Genomic DNA, 22,302 nt, shown 5'->3' on the forward strand with positions numbered 1-22,302 from the left:
TCAAGCTCAGAGTAGCACAGAGACAGCCTCAAAACCTTAGGGATTTAGAGATGATCTGCAAAGAGGAGTGGACCAACATTCCTCCTAAAATGTGCGCAAACTTGGTCATCAATTACAAGAAACGCTTTGACCTCTGTGCTTGCAAACAAGGGTTTTTCCACTAAGTATTAAGTCTTTTTTGTTAGAGGGTTCAAAACTTATTTCCCTCAATGAAATGCAAATCAATTTCTATCTTTTATTTAAAGTTATTTTTTCGATTTTCCTTTGATGTGCAATCTGCCACTGTTGAAATAAACCTACCATTGAAATGATACTGTTCTGAGACTTTTCATTTCTTTGTCATTGGACAAACTTACAAAATCAGTGAGGGGTCAAATAATTATTTCCTCCACTGTATATATATATATATATATATATATATATATATATATATATATATATATATATAGATATAGATATAGATATAGATAGAGATAGAGATAGAGATAGAGATAGAGATAGAGATAGAGATAGATATATATATATATATATATATATATATATATATATATATATCTATATATATATCTATATATATATATATATATATATATATATATAGATATATATCTATATATATATATCTATATATATATATCTATATATATATATCTATATATATATATCTATATAAATTAAATTAATTATATGTAAATTATAAAATACCTAATGGTAGTCAAGGTGCAATTGTCTAGCCTGTAGAGGTATGTGCATCCCTCCATGGATATGCCTCCCCAGACCATCACTGACCACCACGACACCAGTCATGGTAAATGATGTTACAAGCAGCATCATGTTCTCCATTGCTTCTCCAGACTCTTTCGCGTCTGTCACATGTGCTCAGGGTGAACCTGCTCTCGTCTGTGAAAAGCACAGGGTGCCAGTGGTGGCTCTACCAATTCTGGAATTCTGTGGCAAATGCCAATCAAGCTCCACGGTGCTGGGCAGTAAGAATAGGGCCTACTAGAGGATATTGGGCCCTCAGGCCACCCTCATGAAGTCTGTTTCTGATTGTTTGGTTAGAGACATTCATACGAATGGCCTGCTGGAGGTCATTTTGTAGGGCTCTGGCAGTGCGCATCCTGTTCCTCCTTGCCCAGAGGAGCAGATACTGTTCCTGCTGATCGATTAAGGACTTTCTATGGCCCTGTCCAGCTCTCCTAGAGTAAATGTCTGTCTCCTGGAATCTCCTCCCTGCTCTTGAGACTGACTGACTTAGGACACACAGCAGAAGTTCTGGCAGTGGCATGTATTGATGTGCCATCCTGGAGAAGTTGGACTCCTGTGCAACCTCTGTAGGGTCCAGGTATCGCCTCATGCTACCAGTAGTGACACTGACCATAGCCAAATGCAAAAATAGAGAAATAAAAATAGTGTTTTGTAATGCACCTGTTGTTAATTTCGTTAACACCAAAGCAGCTGAAACCAATTATCAACCCTCTCTGCTACTTGGCTGACCAGATCAATATCCCAGAAGTTTCATTCAAACTTCCTGTGAGAAGAGTGTAGCATAAATCATATACATGAGAAGGCTGTTGCAAAGCTAAAATTAGAATTTTTTTTTTTTTTTCATCCTATCCCACTGAATGTTTCTGGCAGTTTTACAGTTTTGTTTGTATTTTTGTTTTAAGTTTAAGTTTAACAGGCAGCACGAGAGATCGCGACACACAGGCAATGCGAGAGAGCACGACATACACACACGCAGAGGCAGCGTGAGATGCAGACACACAGGCAGCGCACCACACACACACACACACAGAGGCAGCGCCAGAGATTATACTATATTTGTGCTTAACTACTTAAAAAGTATATATATTTACATACAGTTCGTATGGTCTGGAACGGATCAATTGTATTTACATACAGTCCTATGGGGGAAATTGGTTCGGTTTACGACCAGATTGTTGTAACGAATTATGGTCGTAAACTGAGGTTCTACTGTGTTTGTAAAATCAACCATGTGCTTCCTTGTGAGAAGCTTCAGAACTCTGCATTCAATGATTATAGCTTTTGTTCTTGCCATTTTTCCTTTGATATCAATGTAATTATTGAAACATCAGTAAATTTAAAATGGCAATATTAGCGTAAATTATTTTTATGTGAATTTAGTTCTGGTTTCATCTGTGATGGGCTGGCACCGTTCAGATATTGTATCTTACTTTTGTCCAATGATTGCTGAAATAGGTTCCAGCTGCTCCTTACTCCTGTGCTGGTTAAGTCTGTTAAGAAGCTGGATTAATGAATGGAGGGAAAAACTGGCTGTTGAACAGAAAAGAAATAGAGAAGTTGGGAGCGTGCACTGATACTCTGCAATGCTGCACCCTCCACAAGACAAACTACCGGATCTCAAATTAGTACCCAAGCTCAGCCATGCAACAGATGACACATCAGCACCACAATAGATGGAGTGGAATCGAACAGTGTTTTTTTTTTTTTTTTCTTTTACAGTGGCTGGAGTGCCAGACCTGCCACAAACCCCCGAGTTCTCCCTACAAGTTGGAGGAACTGCTTGCAGGCCTAAATGCAGGTTAATGTCATACTCGGGATGGAGCAATTGCAGGTTAAGCACTTTGCTTAAGGGCCCAGTGGAGTGGAATCACTTTTGGCATTTACAGGATTTGAACTGGCAACCTTTCGATTGCTGGTGCAGATCCCTACCCGCAGAGTCACCACAAAAATGAAAATTGGCTTGGAACTTTGCGGTACAATTTATTCTTAGATGATGAACGAAGAGCCTTCTGTACTTTAATTCTGTTTCACCCTGGTGGAATGCAAGTCACTGTGTACATATTAATGGGTATAGTCAAAACCAAGCTACTGTTCCTTAGGGGCAATGTAAGGGTTTGCCTAGGAAACCATGTTTTGTAATGGTTATAATTTGAAAATCTAATCATACACTCATTGACCTAGTTTTGATAGGTATTTAATTGTATCAGTTCACAGATTAGGTTTATATGGTTAACTTCCCTATTGATATTGTGCAGCTTGATTAACTAATCTGATTTGCTTGCTAATTTCCTGTATTCAAGTGTCATGAAATGTCTTCTTGGTGGAATATGTCATCCATCCATATTTTAGTGGACCCTTAAATGTAAAGGCATCAAGTTCAACAAAGGGCAACAATTAAACACATTTTTAAAATGTTCCTTACATGCGAAAGAGTGCATTTAATTAGTCGGCTATACAATTCTCTCTCTATATAACTCTTTGGGAATGGCAGCTTAGATATGAGGAAATTAATTTAGCAGTTGGTTTGGATGGACAAATTCAGTGAGAATGAGTGCTTGCATGAATGGGAAATTGACAGACTAATAAATGGATGGACTAAGCAACCACTCCTTCTCCATGTAAAAAAGTTACTGTGTTTCTTCAGTCATTGCAATGACTGACCCTGCACACTTTCTGGTCTTATTTTTATTTTCCTTGAGGAAGAACTTGTACTACTGTGAATACACTAGATTCATATTAACAAAAAAGCTGTTAGTTCTAAATCAATTCACCAGAGGTGAATTAAGAATATACGTTGGTGAATTCTGATGACTGAACATCACCATCTAAAAAATTAAATATTAATTGTTGGTTGTTTGAAAGAATTTTGAATGTGCTATACATTAAAAAAAACTTGGTCAAACTATGTATGAATTTCAAGTATCCTTTATTCAATGCCTTTGAAAAGAAGGCTTCAGCTATTATAATAGCCTACTCTTGACACGCACCACACCCAGCCCTAACTAGTATGTATTTTCCAGTGCAAATGGTTTAAAGTGCATTGTGCTAAATTAATGCCATTCAGTTTCAGCAGTGCATTTGTGTATTTTTATTAGAAGAATTACCTTCATGGTTTATCAATGGGTGTGAACAGTGTAACCAAAATGTAGTAGAATTCACAAACTAAAACAAAATGATAAGATTTTCCATTAAATTTATCTCAACATATAATGTAGTAAGACTTAAACCATATTGTATCTTATTTAAGTTTGTTTTGGTAGTCTAAATTATTGCAGAAACATGAATGTAGGAAACATTAGCAACACTCTGTAACATGCATGAAAAGTTTATAAGGAAACCAGAATTTATTTCCGTGTTTCTCTTAACAGGTTATATGAGTCGCCAAAGAAGAACTGTAACCCTTTAAAAACGGATATAAGCCCTATAGCCTGGTGTAGACATGTGCTGGATCATCCAAGTCCTGATATTGAATCAGCAAAAAGATCTTTAATCCATCGTCTGGAACAGATAATGTCAGGTAAGTAAGGATATTGTTTTTTTGGGAATGCAAATATTAAACTTTTAATTGAAAGTACAGCCTCATTCCATTAAACTAGTTATATAGGAGTGGTTAAACATAGAGTTCCCAGTTTCAGATAAAAATTAACCGCGTCAGATCTGGGGTGGGGGGAGGGGGTATGGTTGGTGGTGTTGTATCGTGATCGTGACTGAGAGAAGTAAAAAAAACTTTACAAGTACTATAACTTGTAAGATCCGCTACACCACGTATTGTACTTGCACCTTTTGTGAAAGTGTTTATTTGATATTTGGCCATCAGCCTTCACATATTATACAGTTCATGTCTACATTTTTTTATTTATTACTAAAACATAAAAACCTTTCTGTTTTAACGATGTGTTTTACATAGATTGTTGTAGACACAAAACACACATCAAATTATTTCCCCTTACAATTCTGAGTAGCTCACTCCCAGATAATCAATCAAGGCAGGAACTGGGAGAACTTCTTCTCCGTTCTGAGGCGGTGGGGGGAGATGGTATAGCTTGCTGCTTGGGCTTATTGACACATTTAGAAGACAAAAGAGGCTGACGGAGAGATGCGAAGGGAATTAAGGTGGGCCGGATTTACAAGTTTTGTTTTTTTTTGTTGGCTCTTGTAATTCTAGTGTTAACAATATGTAGATTTCAACATCAATTAAAAATGTGAAATTACTTATTCTATGCATTTCTGAAAATGCCAAAAAGAGAAATATGGAAAAAATTATTGTTAAAATGTAGCAAACTTAAAAATAACAAATAAGTATCCAGGGTGTTTTTCATCTGCTAGTCTTCAAGTTTATGTTTAAGTATTGATCAATTTAAAGCTGTGTTGTAGGACTGTTAACACACTTTATCACATTCCCCATTTACCATATGAGATAAACAATAGTGTCAACACTCAAGTCATGTGATCTTTTTGGGAATTAACAGGTAAACCAGAGTCAAAGCTGAAGTACGACAAAAGTCATAACCAAATCTTCCTAAATAATTAGTTTGTTTGCTCAAATGTGCTTGTGTCACTGATTTGTTCTTTGTTGTAATGTTCCGATGTTTCTCACTAGTAACCTTTCATCACACAGCTGTAATGACGCATGAAGTGTGCATGGTGCTTGCACAAATCCACCATGTCCATAAGTCTAATTGGCTGCTGCCTCAACTACAAAGCTAGTAATGATCAAAACAAATGCCAAATATACGTCAATAGTGTGCTCCTGGCATCATTAATCTAACATGTATATTTTTGAGAGAAGGTGTAAATTCAGTTTATGTAATGACCATGCTAGAAGTTGAAACCAGCAAAGCTAACCACTGCATCACTCTTAAATAGCACTTTTCACTCCGTACCAGCTTAAAGCACTTTACAAATTTACAAATAGATATAACACAACAGAAAAGTACATCTGCATATTTATATGTGCAACAGGCTTTTAAGTCTTTTGCAAATAAAGAGTAATAGAAAGATTGATAAACTTACAGAAATCATGGTAACAAAGGATTTGGCTGGTATAAACAGAGGAGAATGTAACAATAAACCTCTGATGGGTCTATAATAGACACATTCAGATTTAACTTGAACTGGGCCAGTTTCCACCACAGGATATCAATAAGAAAAACAAAATGGAATATGTTAAGCAATATATTGACTGCCCCTTTTTATTAAGAAAAATAACTAATTTCTTATTGAATTATTAACTACACTGTTAATGTTACATTACAATAAAGTATGGAGCTTGTGATTATACACCAGGATTGATGGGGCACTCTTTAATACATGTCAGTTCAGTACATGGTTTAGGGCCTTGTGGCTAAAGCCCATGCCTCCTAAATAAATAGTCTATTTGTGTTATTCTTAGAATTTTTTTTAATTATTCTTCTGTATATCCAAAAGTTAAATGGTTTTAATTAACAGTTTATAACCTTTATGTGTTAGAAGTTGTATTTTGAAAATGGCCCAAAACTTGAGCCAAAGTCAGGACTTGTGAACTATAAATTTTACGGTTGTATTGTCATTTTCTTCCAATCTCACCTAGGCGTGTTAACGATTAACCATTCACTTAAGTTGAAACTGTTTGGTGTTGTTATACAGTCTTTATGATTAATTTCAGTTGGTCTAGAAAATTTTATTGCAGCAACACCAAGAGGCTCAGGCAAAGTGGTTGCAGCTGTTAAAGATAATAAAATAGAGGAACATCTAACAGAGACGGTGGAGGTCTTTTCAGTAGTTGATCAAGAAATAATAGTTCATCTATAATACAAAAGAAAGAGAAAGTGGCTTTGTGGCAATCTATAGCACACCAGAGAGACCATACAGACTATTATAATAATGATAATAGTGGTCAAGTCCATTTAGTTATTGAATTGTGCAGTTGAATCCATTTAATTTGTTACTCTTTAGTATTTTATAGTGTACATACAAATGCTGTCATGACTTGTATCAAAATCTAGGTGTATTAACCAGCTTCACCTGGGAACTTTTGTAAGACAATGAGCATTAGTTAATCCGGTACATTAGAAGTACTATGTAGGATGATGCCCAACCTCTTGCTGCATCCAAACGGTGCCATCTTTTCCCTTTATGTCTCGTGCAGCTGTGTTCTTATGTGTGAGTGGATGATTCTTGTGTGGAGGATTTCTGTTCTTGTTCTCTGATGTAGAACCCTCACGCTCATCTGAGTTCACCTGTTATAGCACATCTTTATTTGAAAACTAGATCTGGAGGAGCGTGAACGTGACTAAGAGTATAAAAGTGATTAATAAAACAAAACGCTAACTTTTACAAGTACCATAAATTTACACCGGCTGTTAGAGTCATACTCTATAATTGTAATAATAATAGCCGTTCACTACTCAAAACAGTTAATATATGAAGGACCCGGGATCAAACTAACAATCTCTCAACTTGGAGACAGCAGTCCTTAACTCTGCACCAGCCAAGCAGATGTATATGTGTGTATATTGTACCCTATCCAAATTTCTTTTACTTTTGTTAAATTCTAGAAAAAAGTGCACTTGTTTTGCTATAGCTGTGTCTTTTGTGAAAGTGTTTGATATTTGGACTTCAGTCTTCACACATTATACACTTCATATCAACATTTTATCAATTATTACTATAACATGAAAAAAGTTTATGTTTTAGTTACAGTAGAGTCTCGCTTATCTGACATAAAGGGGCCATGCCGAACGTCGGATAAGCGAAAATGTTGGATAATGGCAGGTGTTAAGGAAAAAAACTCTTAAACGTCAAACTGTTATAATTTTACACATTACAAACCTATTAATCATGTTTTACAATAGAATAAATTAACTGAAAAAATGAACTTACAGTTACAGAATTGTCTGACGTTAAATACAGTATGTACTGTACTTAAAAAGTTCAGTCCTGTGATGATTTAAAGACATTTTTGATCGTATTCTGCTTTCGATGAGTGCCGTTTCAGCTGTGAAGTCTCATCTTTGCAGCATCATTATGTCGATTCTTGTAGCTTCTTCTTGTTGCTCAATGTAATTAATTGCAGTTTCTAGCCTTAAATCTGTCACTAATATAGTCAACATCCGTATGAGCGTGTACTGTTTACTACAGCATTGTGACTGCGTGTGTGTTTTTGTGCTGTGACGTGCGAGTCCCCTTCTTGCACCCGAAAACTCGAAGTTGAGTCTCAGTACTTTTAGCAACACCAGCTTTATTAAGTTTGAAACAGCTACAGCGAGGTTATTATTGTAGCGGGATCTTTCATTCTCCTATACTGTATACAGACACAGCAGTCAGGCAGGGTCGGGGGGAAAGTAATACTGAGCCCAGCGCATTTATAATGTCCCTTGTTCCTGGTATCATCCATCAACGGCAGGCACTTATAGCATGTCCACGATCTTTTCGGATTGGCTTTTACATCGAACTGCTACAGCGCTGGGAGACTGCGATTGCTTTGGGATGCTCTTCCGCGTGTCGTCTCATTGAGTGGAATCCCACAAGAGTTTAGAAACTCTCACACCAGCCATGATTCTTTTCAAAGATAAACTGCATGTTAATTTGCTTTATGTATTCTTACTTTATATTTTGTATTAATCATTTTTATATGAATAGTTTTGGGTTATGGAATGAATCATCTGAGTTTCCATTATTTCTTATGGGGAAATTTGCATTGATATACTGTACGAGTGCTTTGGACTGCGAGCACATTTCCAGTATGAACTATGCTCGCAAACCGAGGTTCCACTGTAATTAGCTGCGGCAGAGTCGGGAACAACAAAAAATAGACTATGCTCACGTCACGCTCGCAACTTGCAGTTCTTGTTGCCGATTGATACGTATTTTTTTTTTTTCGGTGGGATGTCGGATAATACGGAATGTTGGATAAGCGAAGGTAGGATAAGCGAGACTCTACTGTATGTTTTCAACTTTTCCTGGCCTCCTATATTTATCCAGATTATTGTAGAAATGGAACACATATGGAGAGAACTTCAGCTACGTCAGTGGGGGATGAGATAGCAGGCTGCTTGTGTTGAACGACACATTTGCGAAACAAAAGATGCTGATGAAGCGGTGCAAAGAAATTTAAGGTGGCCAGGAATTACAACTTTTTCTAGACATCAGAAAAGTATAGTTTTAATTGAAGTAATGTAAAAGGGAAAAGAAATCTCGTAAAGCAAATATTTGTCACAAATATAAAATAAAAATGCAATATAAAATGCGGTGAAGCTATCCTATTTTCATATTCCTTGCCCATGACACAGAAAAAGTTATGAGAATAAATGCTGTGTGCCTCAACATACATACTTTAGAATGTGGTGAAATAATGTGAGCTTTAGCTCACAGTGGGTCCAAATGAATTCATTTGTAATGAAGATTCTCCTATCTTGAGTGAATCTTTGCTGTCCCACTTTTAAGCTAATCTTCTGGAAGAAAGGAGTAAAGGTTGAAGCATGTTTATTTTCAAGACTTGACCATATAAACTGACCCTTACCACATGAAAAATGTCCAAATGTCTAAGGACCCATACTAATCATTTCTAGTTTCCTTCCTGATAATAGCTTTGTAAGTCCTTAGCTCGGAGGTAAGTGCAACAGATGAAAAGGTTAAACTGTTTCAAAGAAAGCATTCATAAAAGGGTATGCTTTTTTCCTGAATGAAAAATGACAGAAGTACATATATTTATGGAAATGCAAATACGGAGGGGCATTCTTTGCTTGCTTTCTTTATGTATGCTGAACATCAGTTCACCATCTTATTTTGTTTAGTATTCTGTATGTCTCTTTTTTGTATTTTCATGTATGCCTTGTCAAAAGTTTGTCTATTTAATATTACTTTTCTATTTGTTTTGTTGTAGCAAGCAAGAGAAGAAGTCTTTATGGCGGTACTTTCAACACATCTCTATATAATAGTCCATATAGTCCCAGTTCTGGAAACAGTCCTTACTGCAGTAATGTCAGCTCTCCTTCCTCCACTCCAGTGAGACTTCCCATAGTAAAGCAGCTTGTCCTACCTGGTAATTCAGGTAGGTTTACACTCTGAAGTTTCTTCACGGAGACACTTACAAGTCATGAGCTAATCTTAAAATTTTGATTTTGCTCATCTATAAAGCTGATTTATATTTAATAAAGGTATTTGTGTTTCTTCTTTTTGCTGTTTCTTATATACAATACCTTACAAAAGTACCCAGTGACCCCTGATGAATTCTCTTATTTTACTGAATGACATCCTACACTAGAATTTTGTTCTTTGTGGTAATTTTGTTTCATCACATTGATGTTGAATTATTATTTCACGTGACATTGTTTGATTTAAAAAGTAATTGAGGCGGGGGGGCAAAGTATTCAGTCTGAAAATTTGAATATTTTATAGAGCCAAATTTTGCAGCAATAACAGCTTTTAATGTAAATATACATCAACTCAACCTAGTCCAAGGTTGATCTGGCCTTGGGGTTCGGATCCTTACCCTAGCGGAAGAAACTTTTTCCCAGGGTAATTTTTTTAGCAGTCTGAAACAGGTTATTCTTAAGTATTTGCTTGTATTTTCCACAATCCATTTTTCCTTCTGTTTTAAGTGGATACCAAGTCCCTGTTGGCAGAAAGTGGCCCTACAGGATCATTCTGCCAAAGCCATACTTCACTATGTTTTTGGCATGTGGGCATTACTTTGTCTATGCCAGACATAGCTAAGATATCTTGGTCTCATTTGACCCCAAACCTTTTTTCATGTCACAACAAATTCTAAAATGCTGATTGTTCTGATTGTTGTTGTGGAATGGCTTTGTTTTTGACAATTGAGCTCTTGATTTGGCAGTCTGGTGCACCTTTACTCCAGCCTCAGATACTGAAGTCTATAGATTGTTATACCTGGTCTCCTGAATCTTTTCTAAGACACTTTGGAGAAGCAACCTTTTTTAGGCAATGTCTAGGTAGTTTGAAATCATTTTTACTTTGTGATGTTTGAACCAACAATGTACCCAGGGGTACCCCAAACACTTGGATATTGTTTTGTACCCTTTTCCTAATTTGTGTATTTGTATTTTACCTTTAAAATCTTTGAAATACTTTCTAGTTTTTACTTTTATAGCTCTCCTTTAGATTTGCAGTGTTCCCATGACTGGATTTTTATCTAGAAAGTGTGGCTACTAATGTAATAATTTGTTGGTAAAGGTTGATTCCAAGTTATAGTACGTGTGTCCCAGTTAGACAATTGTCTTTCACCTGTGAAAATAAGGATTAATTGCTTACTGTGTTTAAAAAGCACTTTTTTTTTTTACTTTTTTTTTTTTCCCTCGGATAAAACAATGATGCATAAAAAAGTGTTTGGAATGCTTTGAAATAAAAATGGAATAAAACTCAAGTATAGAATTGGTTATTTAGTAAAATTACCATTACCGAAATTGATCAAGGGACTGAATAACTTTGTGCACTGTATATGTGTACATACATAGTCATTATTATAATTTGATTTATTTCATAGTCATTATTATAATTTGATTTATTTCACATTAGCTTGAAAATGATAATGTGCATAATTGAAACATTTACCACAGTCTGTAATTTTCTTTCATTCTTATTTATTTTTTCTAGATCTGTGCTTTTCTAGACCATGTTCTAAATTATTTGTGTGTGTGTGTGTGTGTATATACACACACGTACACCCATGCACACACAATGGATTCAGAAAGTGCTCAGAACTCTTCACTTTCTAAACACTTTAATGTGTTGTAGATTTAATATTAAATGGATGGAGGTGCAATGTTTGCCCTTCAGTCTACACTCAATATCCCATAATGACAAAGGAAGAAAGATGTTTAAAAATATTAGCAGATTTTTTAAAAAACAAAAACTCATATCTTTAATTTATCTAGGTATCCATATCCTTTGCTGTGGCAGTCCAGGTTGTGCTCAGGTACATCCTGTTTCCTTTAATTATCCTTCAGACAAGTCTAGAACTGGACTGGAGTCCACCTGTGGCAAAGTGAACTGATTTGACATACTTTAGAAGGACACGTACCTGTATATATTACATCCCACAATTCACACTGTATGTCTGGGCAAAAACCAAGAAAGTCCAAGAAAAAGTATGTTGACTAGGATATAAAATAATTTTTAAAGGTTTGAGTGCTTCCAGTAGTATAGTAGCCTCAAATTGTTGAATTTGTTTTGAATTTGATGTTTGGATCACCAAGTCTTTCCTAGAGTTGTACATCTGGCCAACTTGAGCAAACCGATAAGAAGGGCCTTGGTCTGGGAGGTGATCAAGAAACCAATGGTCCCTTTAACACTAGAATTACCAGAGCCTACGAAAAAACTCGTAAACCTGGCCCACCTTAAATCCCTTCACAACTCTCCGTCAGAGTGTTTTGTCTTGTAAATGTGTTGATAAGCCCAAGCAGCAAACAGCCTGCTACAGTGCCCTCCACAATTGTTGGCACCCCTGGTTAAGATGTGTTCTTAGGCTTCTAATAAATTCTTTTTTGTCCCCAAAAAATATGGGCTCACAACACAAAAAAAAAAAATCTAACCTTTAATTGAAGAATATTTATTCATTGGGGGGAAAAAAATCCCACATTAAGAAATACATTTTTTACATGAAATCATGTGTGCCACAATCATTGGCACCCCTGCTGTTAATATTTCATTCAATCCCAATTTTTTTCCCTTATATATTATACTAGCAAAATACCCGCGCTTCGCAGCAGTGAAGTAGTGTGTTAAAGAAGTTATGAAAAAGAAAAGGAAACATTTTAAAAATAACGTAACATGATTGTCAATGTAATTGTTTCTGACTGTTATGAGTGTTGCTGTCATCAAAGATTTGATTATCATTATTTCTTTCAATCAGGATCGTATTTGGAGGATGTGTTGTGTTCAAGTTACATGCCGTGTTTGTCAACCGGTGTAAAGATAACAGGTTTCATTCATCAAAGTGTTCACTACCCAAATCGGTACTCGTGAATCTAAATTGTTTAACAGGCATTCCCGGTATTAAGTTGTGGATTTGCCTGCGAATATTTAACGGCAGCGTGTCTATGAACTTAATTTAAACTTAAGCTTTACACCTTGCTTTCCTATTTGTTTGCATAAGCACAGTCCTTCACCAGCAATTATTTAATGTTAGCTCAGACCCAGCACTTAAAAGTTTTTCTCGCACTTTCGCTGAGTTTGTGCCAAACACTAGTCTATCCCTGACCATCTAATCTTTGTTTGCATAAGCACAGTCCTTCACCAGCAATTTTAACTCCGTTACAAAGTGATCAAAAGTCTCGCTTATACCTTATGCCTTCTCATTAAACTCGTATGTCGCAAATATCGTATTCGTCTTAGGCATGACAAACGCCTCAAAACAGTCATAATAAGTTTTCAGTACCGTGGCTTCCTCCTAGGTGAGAATCCATGTGTTAAAAATGTCTCTTCCTTTTTCCCCAGTCCACAGGAGCTGGTAGCTGCATTTCTCACTCTCTTCTTTGCCTTTTAGCGGGCCAGAAAACATCAGCTCCACGTGTTGTCGGAACTTTTTCCATTCTTCCGGGAGGTTAAGAGAATCCCAGTCAAGGCAGCATGTCTATTGGATTGCTGGTGACGGACGGCCTTATATGGGCAGGCACTCAATTACGTGGGAGGCGTGGGTATGGGGGACGCAATATAGGCAGGCAGCCAACTACGTGGGAGGCGTGGTGATGGGGGACGCAACTTCGCCTCACACGGCGACCGAGCTGCAGGCTTTGACCGTATATATGTACATAAGAAGGATTCAGTTATGACCGTTATACGTAGAATTTCCAAAAGAAACCTGATTAACTTTTGTAAGTAAGCTGTAAGGAATGAGCCTGCCAAATTTCAGCCTTCTACCTACACGGGAAGTAGGAGAATTAGTAGTGAGTGAGTGACTGAGTGAGTCAGTCAGTCAGTGAGGGCTTTGCCTCTTAATAGTATAGACTAGCAAAATACTAGCAAAATCTGTGGCAAGATCTAAAAACTGCTGTTCACAAACGCTGTCCATCTAATCTGACTGAGCTGGAGCTGTTTTGCAAAGAAGAATGGGCAAGGATTTCAGTCTCTAGATGTGCAAAGCTGGTAGAGACATACCCTAAAAGATTGGCAGCTGTAATTGCAGCAAAAGGTGGTTCTACAAAGTATTGACTCAGGGGGCTGAATAATTATGCACACCCCACTTTGCAGTTATTTATTTGTAAAAAATTGTTTGGAATCATGTATGATTTTCGTTCCACTTCTCACGTGTACACCACTTTGTATTGGTCGTTCACGTGGAATTCCAATAAAATTGATTCATGTTTGTGGCTGTAATGTGACAAAATGTGGAAAAGTTCAGGGGGGCCGAATACTTTTGCAAGCCACTGTACATATAAACACATCTACATATACACATATGTACACATACACATCTCTCTCTCTCTCTCTATATATATATATATATATATATATATATATGTATATATATATATATATATATATATATATATATTGTAAAGGACCGAGGAGACAGCAATAAGGGTTGGGGTTTCCGGCCCCGTATATTGTACAGAATTTTTATAATAAAGAAAAAGGTCAAAAGTATAAACTAAACAGTTCATAACGCGACGCGCCTCCTGGCGTCGCGCCATTTTATAGGGGTGGAGCCGAAGTGAAGGACAGCTGGGAAGGACCGCAAGGGAGGATGGGAAGGATGACGTCAGGGCAAGATGGCGGAGGAAGGGCGGAAGTACCGCACTGCGGTCAAACCAGGCCTATGGTGCTGGAAGGTCTCTTTTTCTATAAGGAAGCAGAGGGAGAAAGTTAATACCCCGCCATTCCCTGGCGGCGAATGTTTTCCCAGGTGTTCTCGAATCAGTCCGCGGCCTCCTAATCGCTCGTGCGTGACACGATCCCCCCCTTAGCCCAGGACCGTCAGGTCGGGCGGACCTAACCGAGAGGTCGTGAATACGAGAGAGAGCATCGGCATTGGCCTGAAGGGTGCCCGCCGATAAGTGACAGTGAACTTATACGGCTGTAAGTCCAGGAACCACCTAGTGACCCGCTGGATTCGACTCTTTGTGCAGGGACATCCACTGAAGTGCAGCGTGATCAGTCACCAGAGCGAATTGCGACCCAGCAGGTAGTAACGGAGGTGGGTCACTGCCCACTTAATGGCCAAGGCCTCCCTCTCCACTGCCGCGTACCGGGTCTCCCGGTCCATCAGTTTCCGGCTAAGGTACATCACAGGGTGCTCGACACCATCGACGCTTTGGCTCAGCACGGCGCCCAGGCCTGTGTCCGAAGCGTCGGTCTGGAGAATAAACGGGAGCCCAAAATCGGGCGTCCGTAACACAGGTGCGGCGTTAGGGCCTTCTTTAGGTCACTGAGCGCTGTTCTGCCTTGTCGGTCCACACCACGCCGAGGGCGCCCTTTTGTCAGGTCAGTCAGGGGTGCTGCTCTTGCGGAGAAGCGGGAACAAACCGGCGGTAGTAACCCGCAAGCCCCAAGAAAGCCTGCACCTGTTTCTTGGTATTCGGACGGGGCCATTCTAAGATGTCTTTAACTTTGGAGCCCTGTGGCCGCACCTGTCCTTGTCCCACGAGGTAGCCTAAATATTTGGCCTCCTTTAATCCAAAAACACTTCCGGGGTTTATGCGGAGGCGGCTTTAGCCAGTGTTCGGAGGACAGCGCGACCTGCAGTAGATGCTCCTCCCAGGTGCGGAATAGATGACAACGTCATCCAGGTAGGCGCACTATAGGACTGGTGGGGCTTCAGCACTCTGTCTACCAGGCGTTGGAAGGTCGCCGGGGCCCGTGCAGCCCAAATGGGAGGACCTTGTACTGCCAGTGCCCGCTAGGGGTGCTAAAGGCCGTTTTTTCCTTTGCGGATGCCGTTAAAGGAATTTGCCAATACCCTTTTGTCATGTCAAGGGTAGTCAATATCGAGCCGCACTCCAGCCGCTCAAGGAGGTCGTCAATGCGGGGCATGGGGTAGGCATCGAACTTGGAGATCTGATTCAGGCGCCTAAAGTCGTTACAGAACCTCCAGGAGCCGCCTGGCTTGGAGACGAGGACAATAGGGCTGGACCAGGGACTATGGCTCTCTTCAATTATGTCCATGTCCAACATACGTTTCACCTCCAGTTCGACCTCTGCGCTTTTGCCTCCGGAGTCTGTAGGGCCTCTCCCGGACGATTACACGGGTCCGTGACTATATCGCGGGCAATCAGCGGGTCCGCCGGGTGACTCGCCACCACCTCGGGATGGCACGGAGGGTTTGGGTTAACTCCTGCCGCTGCTTGGGGGTCAGCTCTTCTCCGAGGTTAAGGGCAGTTGTGCTCGTGAAAAGGGAGAGTGACCTATGGGAGCTGGGAAGCTCCTCTCTATCTCTCCAGGGCTTTAACAGGTTGACATGATAGATCCTCTCGCTCGGTCGACGATTGGGCTGTTTCACCAAATAGTCGACGCAGCCCTTCTCTCCTTAACCTCGTAAGGCCCTTGCCAGTGAGCGAGCAGCTTCGAAAGTGGGAGGTCGGGACGAGCACCATAACTCGTCCCCGGGCGGAACTCCCTGAGGACGGAGTTGCGGTTGTAACACCGGCCTGCGCTGCTTGCGCACGAGTCACGTGCTCTTTTAGGAGGGGCCTGATCTTTGTGAGTCGGTCGCGCAGTTGCGCTATGTACTCCAAAATGTTAGAGGAGGGAAGGGCCTCGCCTCCCAGCCTTCTTTTAGGATGTCGAGGATTCCCCGGGGTTGTCGCCCATATAACAGTTCAAATGGGGAGAAGCCAGTAGAGGCCTGGGGTACCTCCCGTAAGCAAAAGCACGGGGAGGAGCTGGTCCCAGTTCCTGCCGTCCGCTGACTACCTTGCGAGCATCTGCTTAAGCGCCTGGTTAAAGCGTTCCACCAACCCGCCAGTTTGCGGGTGATAGACAGACGCTTTCAGGTGCTTTATGTGCAGTAATTTGGCTACCTCCTTGAACGTATCCGATGTAAGGGCGTACCCTGGTCCGTGAGGACCTCCTTGGGTATGCCCACGCAGCGTGAAACAAATTAACCAGTTCCCGCGATGCTTTTAGTATTAGCGGGCGCAGGGGAACCGCCTCTGGGTACCGGGTGGCATAGTCCACCATGACTAGAATATATCTGTGGCCACGGGTTGAGGGCTCCAGGGTCCCACCAAATCGACCCTATCCTTTCAAAGGGTACATCGACTAGGGGAATAGGGACTAGAGGAGCACGGTCCCTCCTAGGAATCTGGCGGGTCTGGCATTACGGACAGGATTGACAGAACCGCCGGACCTCCTCATTTATCCCAGGCCAGTAAAACCGAGCTTAATTCTCTCCAGTGTTTTTGCCCCGAGGTGGCGCCTAGGAGGTGAGCATGTGCCAACTCGCATATCTCCGCCGGAAGGTACGCAGAATTAGCAACAACTTCCGCACCTCGCCTCATGGGTAGCCACTTTCGGTACAACAGATCATTTCAAGGACAAAGAAGGGTTCGCGGTGTGGATCCGTCCGCTGTGAGCTGTTAGGCAGAACAACCGCATTCCGGGCAAAGCGCAGGGAGTCGTCATTCCACTGCTCCCTCTTAAAGGAGGCCGGCGTGGACCGAAATGATGGTCCAGGCCGAGAGGGTCTCTTGGCCTGGGCCTGGGAAGAGTTCCCTGGCTAGTCCCTTCCCGGCGGAGTCTTCGGGTCAAGGTCCGTGGCCAGGGAAAGGTCCCCCGAAACACCAGCGCCGCTAGGGCCTGCCCTTGTGCACGGCGTGGAGGCCGCGAGGGGTGCCTTTTCCCCTCATCACAAGATCCAACAGGCCCGGAGGGCGAATGGCTTACCGCTGATTCTTTTAGACCAGTCTTGTCCCAAAATCACTGGGAAGGGGGGGTCAGGTAACACAGCGACCGTCATTTGGGTTGGTTCCCCCTTCCAGGTGACATAGCAGTGAGCGGAACGATATGACCTAGTCCCCCCATGCACACAAGTGACCAACAAATGCTGGTTTAACCACTGTCGCGGTAAGACAAAACGGCGAGCAACAATGGTAATGTTGCTGCCGGAATCAAACAAAGCCACCACGGCGTGCCCATTTAGCAACACCACTCCCGTGTTCGGACTCGCCAAGGGATGCGGCGGGATACAATACCTCTCCGACGATGTCCAGGTACAGTCCATAGGCTCGGGCGATGTGTGGGGCAGGTTGGTAGCAGGTGGCGGTCTCGCCACACTTGAAACAGCGGCGGTCCCGCTTCTCTCTGGCTCTGGCTGGCGCTTCTGCAGCGTGCCGAGGGCCTCGGGGGTGGCCGCCCGTCCCTGCCGGTTCCCGCGAGCAGGCTTTTCTGACCCCCCAAGTCGGAGGACCGCCAACTGACGCTCCAGGACGTCCTAGGAGGCCCGACATGTTTGTAGGCGTGTCCCGGACCTGCTGGGCGAGGGAACTGGGCATGGCATTGACCAGGCCTTCACAGGCCACCTGCTCGACCACTTTCCGCCCTGGGGTCCCTCTGGCGTAGCCAGCGCCCATCTTGCCCCAGAACTCGACGCCTGGGCGCGAGCAGGCTTTTCGGGTCAAAGACCCAGTTCCGCCATTCGCCTGCTGGCCCGGCTAATGCCGTGCGGGCCAGTATTTCGGGCTTGAGGAGGTCGTAATTAGCGGCCTCCTCCTCAGGGAGGTCATAATAGGCCCGCAGCGCGGGTCCCTTCAGATATGGCGCCAGGATGGACGCCCACTCGGACCGCTGCCACTCGTTCCGGGTGGCCGTCCTCTCAAACATGCCCAGGTAAGCGTCGACGTCCTCCGAAGGGCCCATCGGGACTAAAGGAGGAGGCTGCCTGGGCGGGTCTGGTCTCGCCCGTTGGGCTTCTACTAACCTGGCCTCGTGGCCTCCAGCTCCCGGGTGGTGGCGGCTTGCGCCAGCTGCAGCCTGGAGCTGGTCATTCATGCTTGTAGCACGTGTTGAGGTCCTGTCCCTCCGTCATCTCGGGATCTCTCTATCCTGCCGCTACGCCACTTGTAAAGGGCCGAGGAGACAGCAATAAGGGTTGGGGTTTCCGGCCCCGTATATTGTACAGAATTTTTCACAAAAAAAAGGTCAAAGCATAAACTAAACAGTTCATAACGCGACGCCGTCTCCTGGCGTCGCGGCCATTTTATAGGGGTGGAGCCGGAAGTGAAGGACAGCTGGGAAGGACCGCAAGGGAGGATGGGAAGGATGACGTCAGGGCAAGATGGCGGAGGAAGGGCGGAAGTACCGACTGCGTCAAACCAGGCCTATGGTGCTGGAAGGTCTCTTTTCTATAAGGAAGCAGAGGGAGAAAGTTAATACCCGCCATTCCCTGGCGTAATGTTTTCCCAGGTGTTCTCGAATCAGTCCATGCCTCCTAATCGCTCGTGCGTGACAATATATATATATATATATATATATATATATATAATATATATATATATATATATATATATATATATATATATATATATATATATATATACACACACACACACACACACTAGCAAAATACCCAAGCTTAAGAGCTGAGTACTGCCTTAAATTTTTATTAAGAAGAAAAGTAAACCTTTTTAAACTGAGGGAAAATATACCAATAATTATTTGTTAAGGATCTCTTTGTGTACCACGTTGTCAGTTCGGCCCTCCGGTTGTAATATGACCAAACTGTGCGCTGAGCTTACTCTTGAGCATGCAACATACAGTTGGCCATGTGAAAAGCAAGCTTGCCTCAAATCTAACAGCTTGGATTGTAGCTCTCATAATCGGTTTGAGTTTCATGGTTTGTTTCAATTACATTAGTATTTGCCAGACTTGTTGTGTTGAAGTGACATTTAGCATCTGTCAGGTGTTGTAAGCATGCAACCAGTTTCATTGATAACTTCGCATCCAGCTTTTAAAAGAGTTTAAACATTCATAAACATCAAAGTGTCCACTACTCAAATCATCACCTGTGAATCTAAGATGTTAGATTGGCGGTTGTCCAAAGGTGTAAAATATTTGGCCATTTTGGTACACTTGAAAGCGACAACTGAACAATTCAGCGGCAGCCATCAACTCACATGCAGAACCATAGGTGAAGGGCTTAAGCATTTCACACTTATAGTGCTCCTGTGTAGTATAATTATCTCCTGTACTGTCATCAGTCCACACCTTGAACCTGTCCCAGTCATTAAATACATAAGACACAATGTTCCTCCGGATATCAAGAGTGAGCCTGATATGGCCGTGCAATATGTAACACAGAGATTGGAAAAGGCAGACGCCATCTGCAGGAATGGAAACCACTCGGTAAGTGACAGTTCTTTGATCGATGGTGATCAGCTCGATAGACATGTTAATGGGAGTACGGTTGGAACGATAAAGGATATGGTTACCTGAACAATGTAAAGTAAGTCTAAAATACCTACACAATAACTATAATCGTAATAAACGAACAATAAAACAGCGGAGAAGCCATGGATTAAATAAAAAGGCTGCAGTTATCAGCAGGGAGAAGTGAATACCGTGGCGAAGCAAAGAAGGGAATGAAGAGACCGGAGCGACGGACAGATTTATATAGGCAGGCAGCCAACAACGTGGGAGGAGTGGGGATGGGGGAGCCTACGCCACCTCACACGGCAACCGAGCTGCAGGCTATGGATGTATATATGTACGTAAGTAGGATTCAGTTAGCATTGAGAACCCGCGTACAAAATTTCTTGAAGATGAGCCTATAAGTAACAAAGACCATTGGAAAGTTCAATATGGCGGGCGACAGTGGCGTCATACCACCGAAATAAGTACGTACATCGGTTTCGAGTTAGCGCAGGGAAGCCGCCTACCAAATTTTGTGAAGATGGGGCCATAAATAAGAAAGTTTAACATGGCGGACGTTGTTGACTGTTATGACCGTTACGCGTAGAATTTCAAAATGAAACCTGCTTAACTTTTGTAAGTAAGCTGTAAGGAATAAGCTGCAGAATTATTAGGCAAGTTGTATTTTTGAGGATTAATTTTAATATGGAACAAACACAGTGCTATCAGTCAATCCAAAATGTTAATAAACCTGAAACCTGAATGTTTCACAACGGAAATGTGAGTGTGAACATCATCAGGGGAATACATATGTGCACAATTATTAGGCAACTATTAGTGTGCAGATTTATTATGCAACTAAAGGAAAAATGAAAATTTTCCCATCTCACTTGTTTATTTTCATCTGTTATAGTGAGAATAATAAACAAACACCTCAAAATTTACAAATAAACATCTCTGACATTTCAAAAAATAAATCAATCAATCAATGACCAATATAGCCACCCTTCTTTCCAATAACAGTCATAAGCCTTTCCATTCATGGAGTCTGTCAGTTTCTTGATCTGTTGACGATCAGCTTTTGTGGAGCAGTGACTACAGCCTCCCAGACACTCTTCAGAGAGGTGTATTGTTTTTCTCCCCGTAAATCTAGCGTTTAAGAAGTGCCCACAAGTTCTCGATAGGGTTTAGGTCAGATGAGGAAGGGGGCCATGTCATTATTCCTTCATCTTTAAGGCCTTTACTGGCTGGCCACACAGTGAGAACTTCGATGCAAGTGATGGAGCATTGGCCTGCATAAAATCATGGTCTTTTCCTGTATCACTGTTTGAAGAAAGTGTCTTGAAAAACTGGCAGTAGGTTTGGGAGTTGATTTTGAGTTCATCTTCAATGCAAAAGGTCCAACTAGCTCATCTTTAAAAATACCAGCTCATACCAGTACCCCACCTCCACGTTGGGTGGAGCTCTGTGCCATTACTGATCCACAGGTCCATCCATCTGGTCCATCAAGAGTCACTCTCATCTCATCGGTCCATAAAACCTTTGAAAAAATCTGTCTTCAGATATTTCTTGGCCCAGTTTTGGCGTTTCAACTTATGTTTCTTGTTCAGTGGTGGTTGGGTTTCAGCCCTCCTTACCTTGGCCATGTCTTTGAGCACTGAACACCTTGTACTTCTGGGCACTCCAGGTAGGTTGCAGCTCTGGAATATGAAAGTACTGGAGGATAATGGGTTCCTGGTAGCTTCACGTTTGATTCTTCTCAAATCTTTGGCAGCTAATTTCGTCTTTTGTTCTCAACACGTTTCTTGCGACCCTGTTGACTATTTGCAACAAAATGTTTGATGGTTCTGTGATCACACACCAATATCTTAGCAATTCAAAAGTGCTGCATCCCTCTGAAAGACTTTTACAATTTTTGACTTTTCAGAGTCAGTTAAATCTCTTTTGGCCCATTTTGCCTGAGGAAAACTAGCTGCCTAATAATTCTGCACACCTTGATATAGGGTGTTGATCTCCTTAGGCCACACCCTCCCTCATTACACAAATACACATCACCTGGCGTGCTTAAATCCAATAAGCATTCAAGTTAATACAGCTTGGAGTTGGAATATCGCATTAAAAATGATGATATGGTCAAAATACTCACTTGCCTAATAATTGTGCACACAGTGGAACTCATTGTCATGTTCAAGAAACCAATTTGAAATGATTCGAGCTTTGTGACATGGTGCATTATCCTGCTGGAAG

At 41.6% G+C, this 22,302-nt stretch overlaps 1 protein-coding gene across 6 annotated transcripts in view; it reads left to right on the plus strand.

Annotated features, from left to right (window-relative positions):
- Positions 1–22,302, plus strand: part of slain2 (SLAIN motif family, member 2) — a 101,771-nt gene that overhangs the window by 21,672 nt on the left and 57,797 nt on the right. For 5 of the 6 annotated variants that reach the window (XM_039751174.1, XM_039751178.1, XM_039751175.1 and 2 more), the window contains exons 2-3: positions 4,137–4,285; positions 9,632–9,799. In XM_039751174.1, the coding sequence (XP_039607108.1) occupies positions 4,137–4,285; positions 9,632–9,799 (317 nt within the window). The remainder of the gene's footprint in view (positions 1–4,136; positions 4,286–9,631; positions 9,800–22,302) is intronic. The other variant, XM_039751179.1, reaches the window with a different exon arrangement.

This window comes from Polypterus senegalus, chromosome 4 (assembly GCF_016835505.1).
Source record: "Polypterus senegalus isolate Bchr_013 chromosome 4, ASM1683550v1, whole genome shotgun sequence".
NCBI lineage: Eukaryota > Metazoa > Chordata > Cladistia > Polypteriformes > Polypteridae > Polypterus > Polypterus senegalus.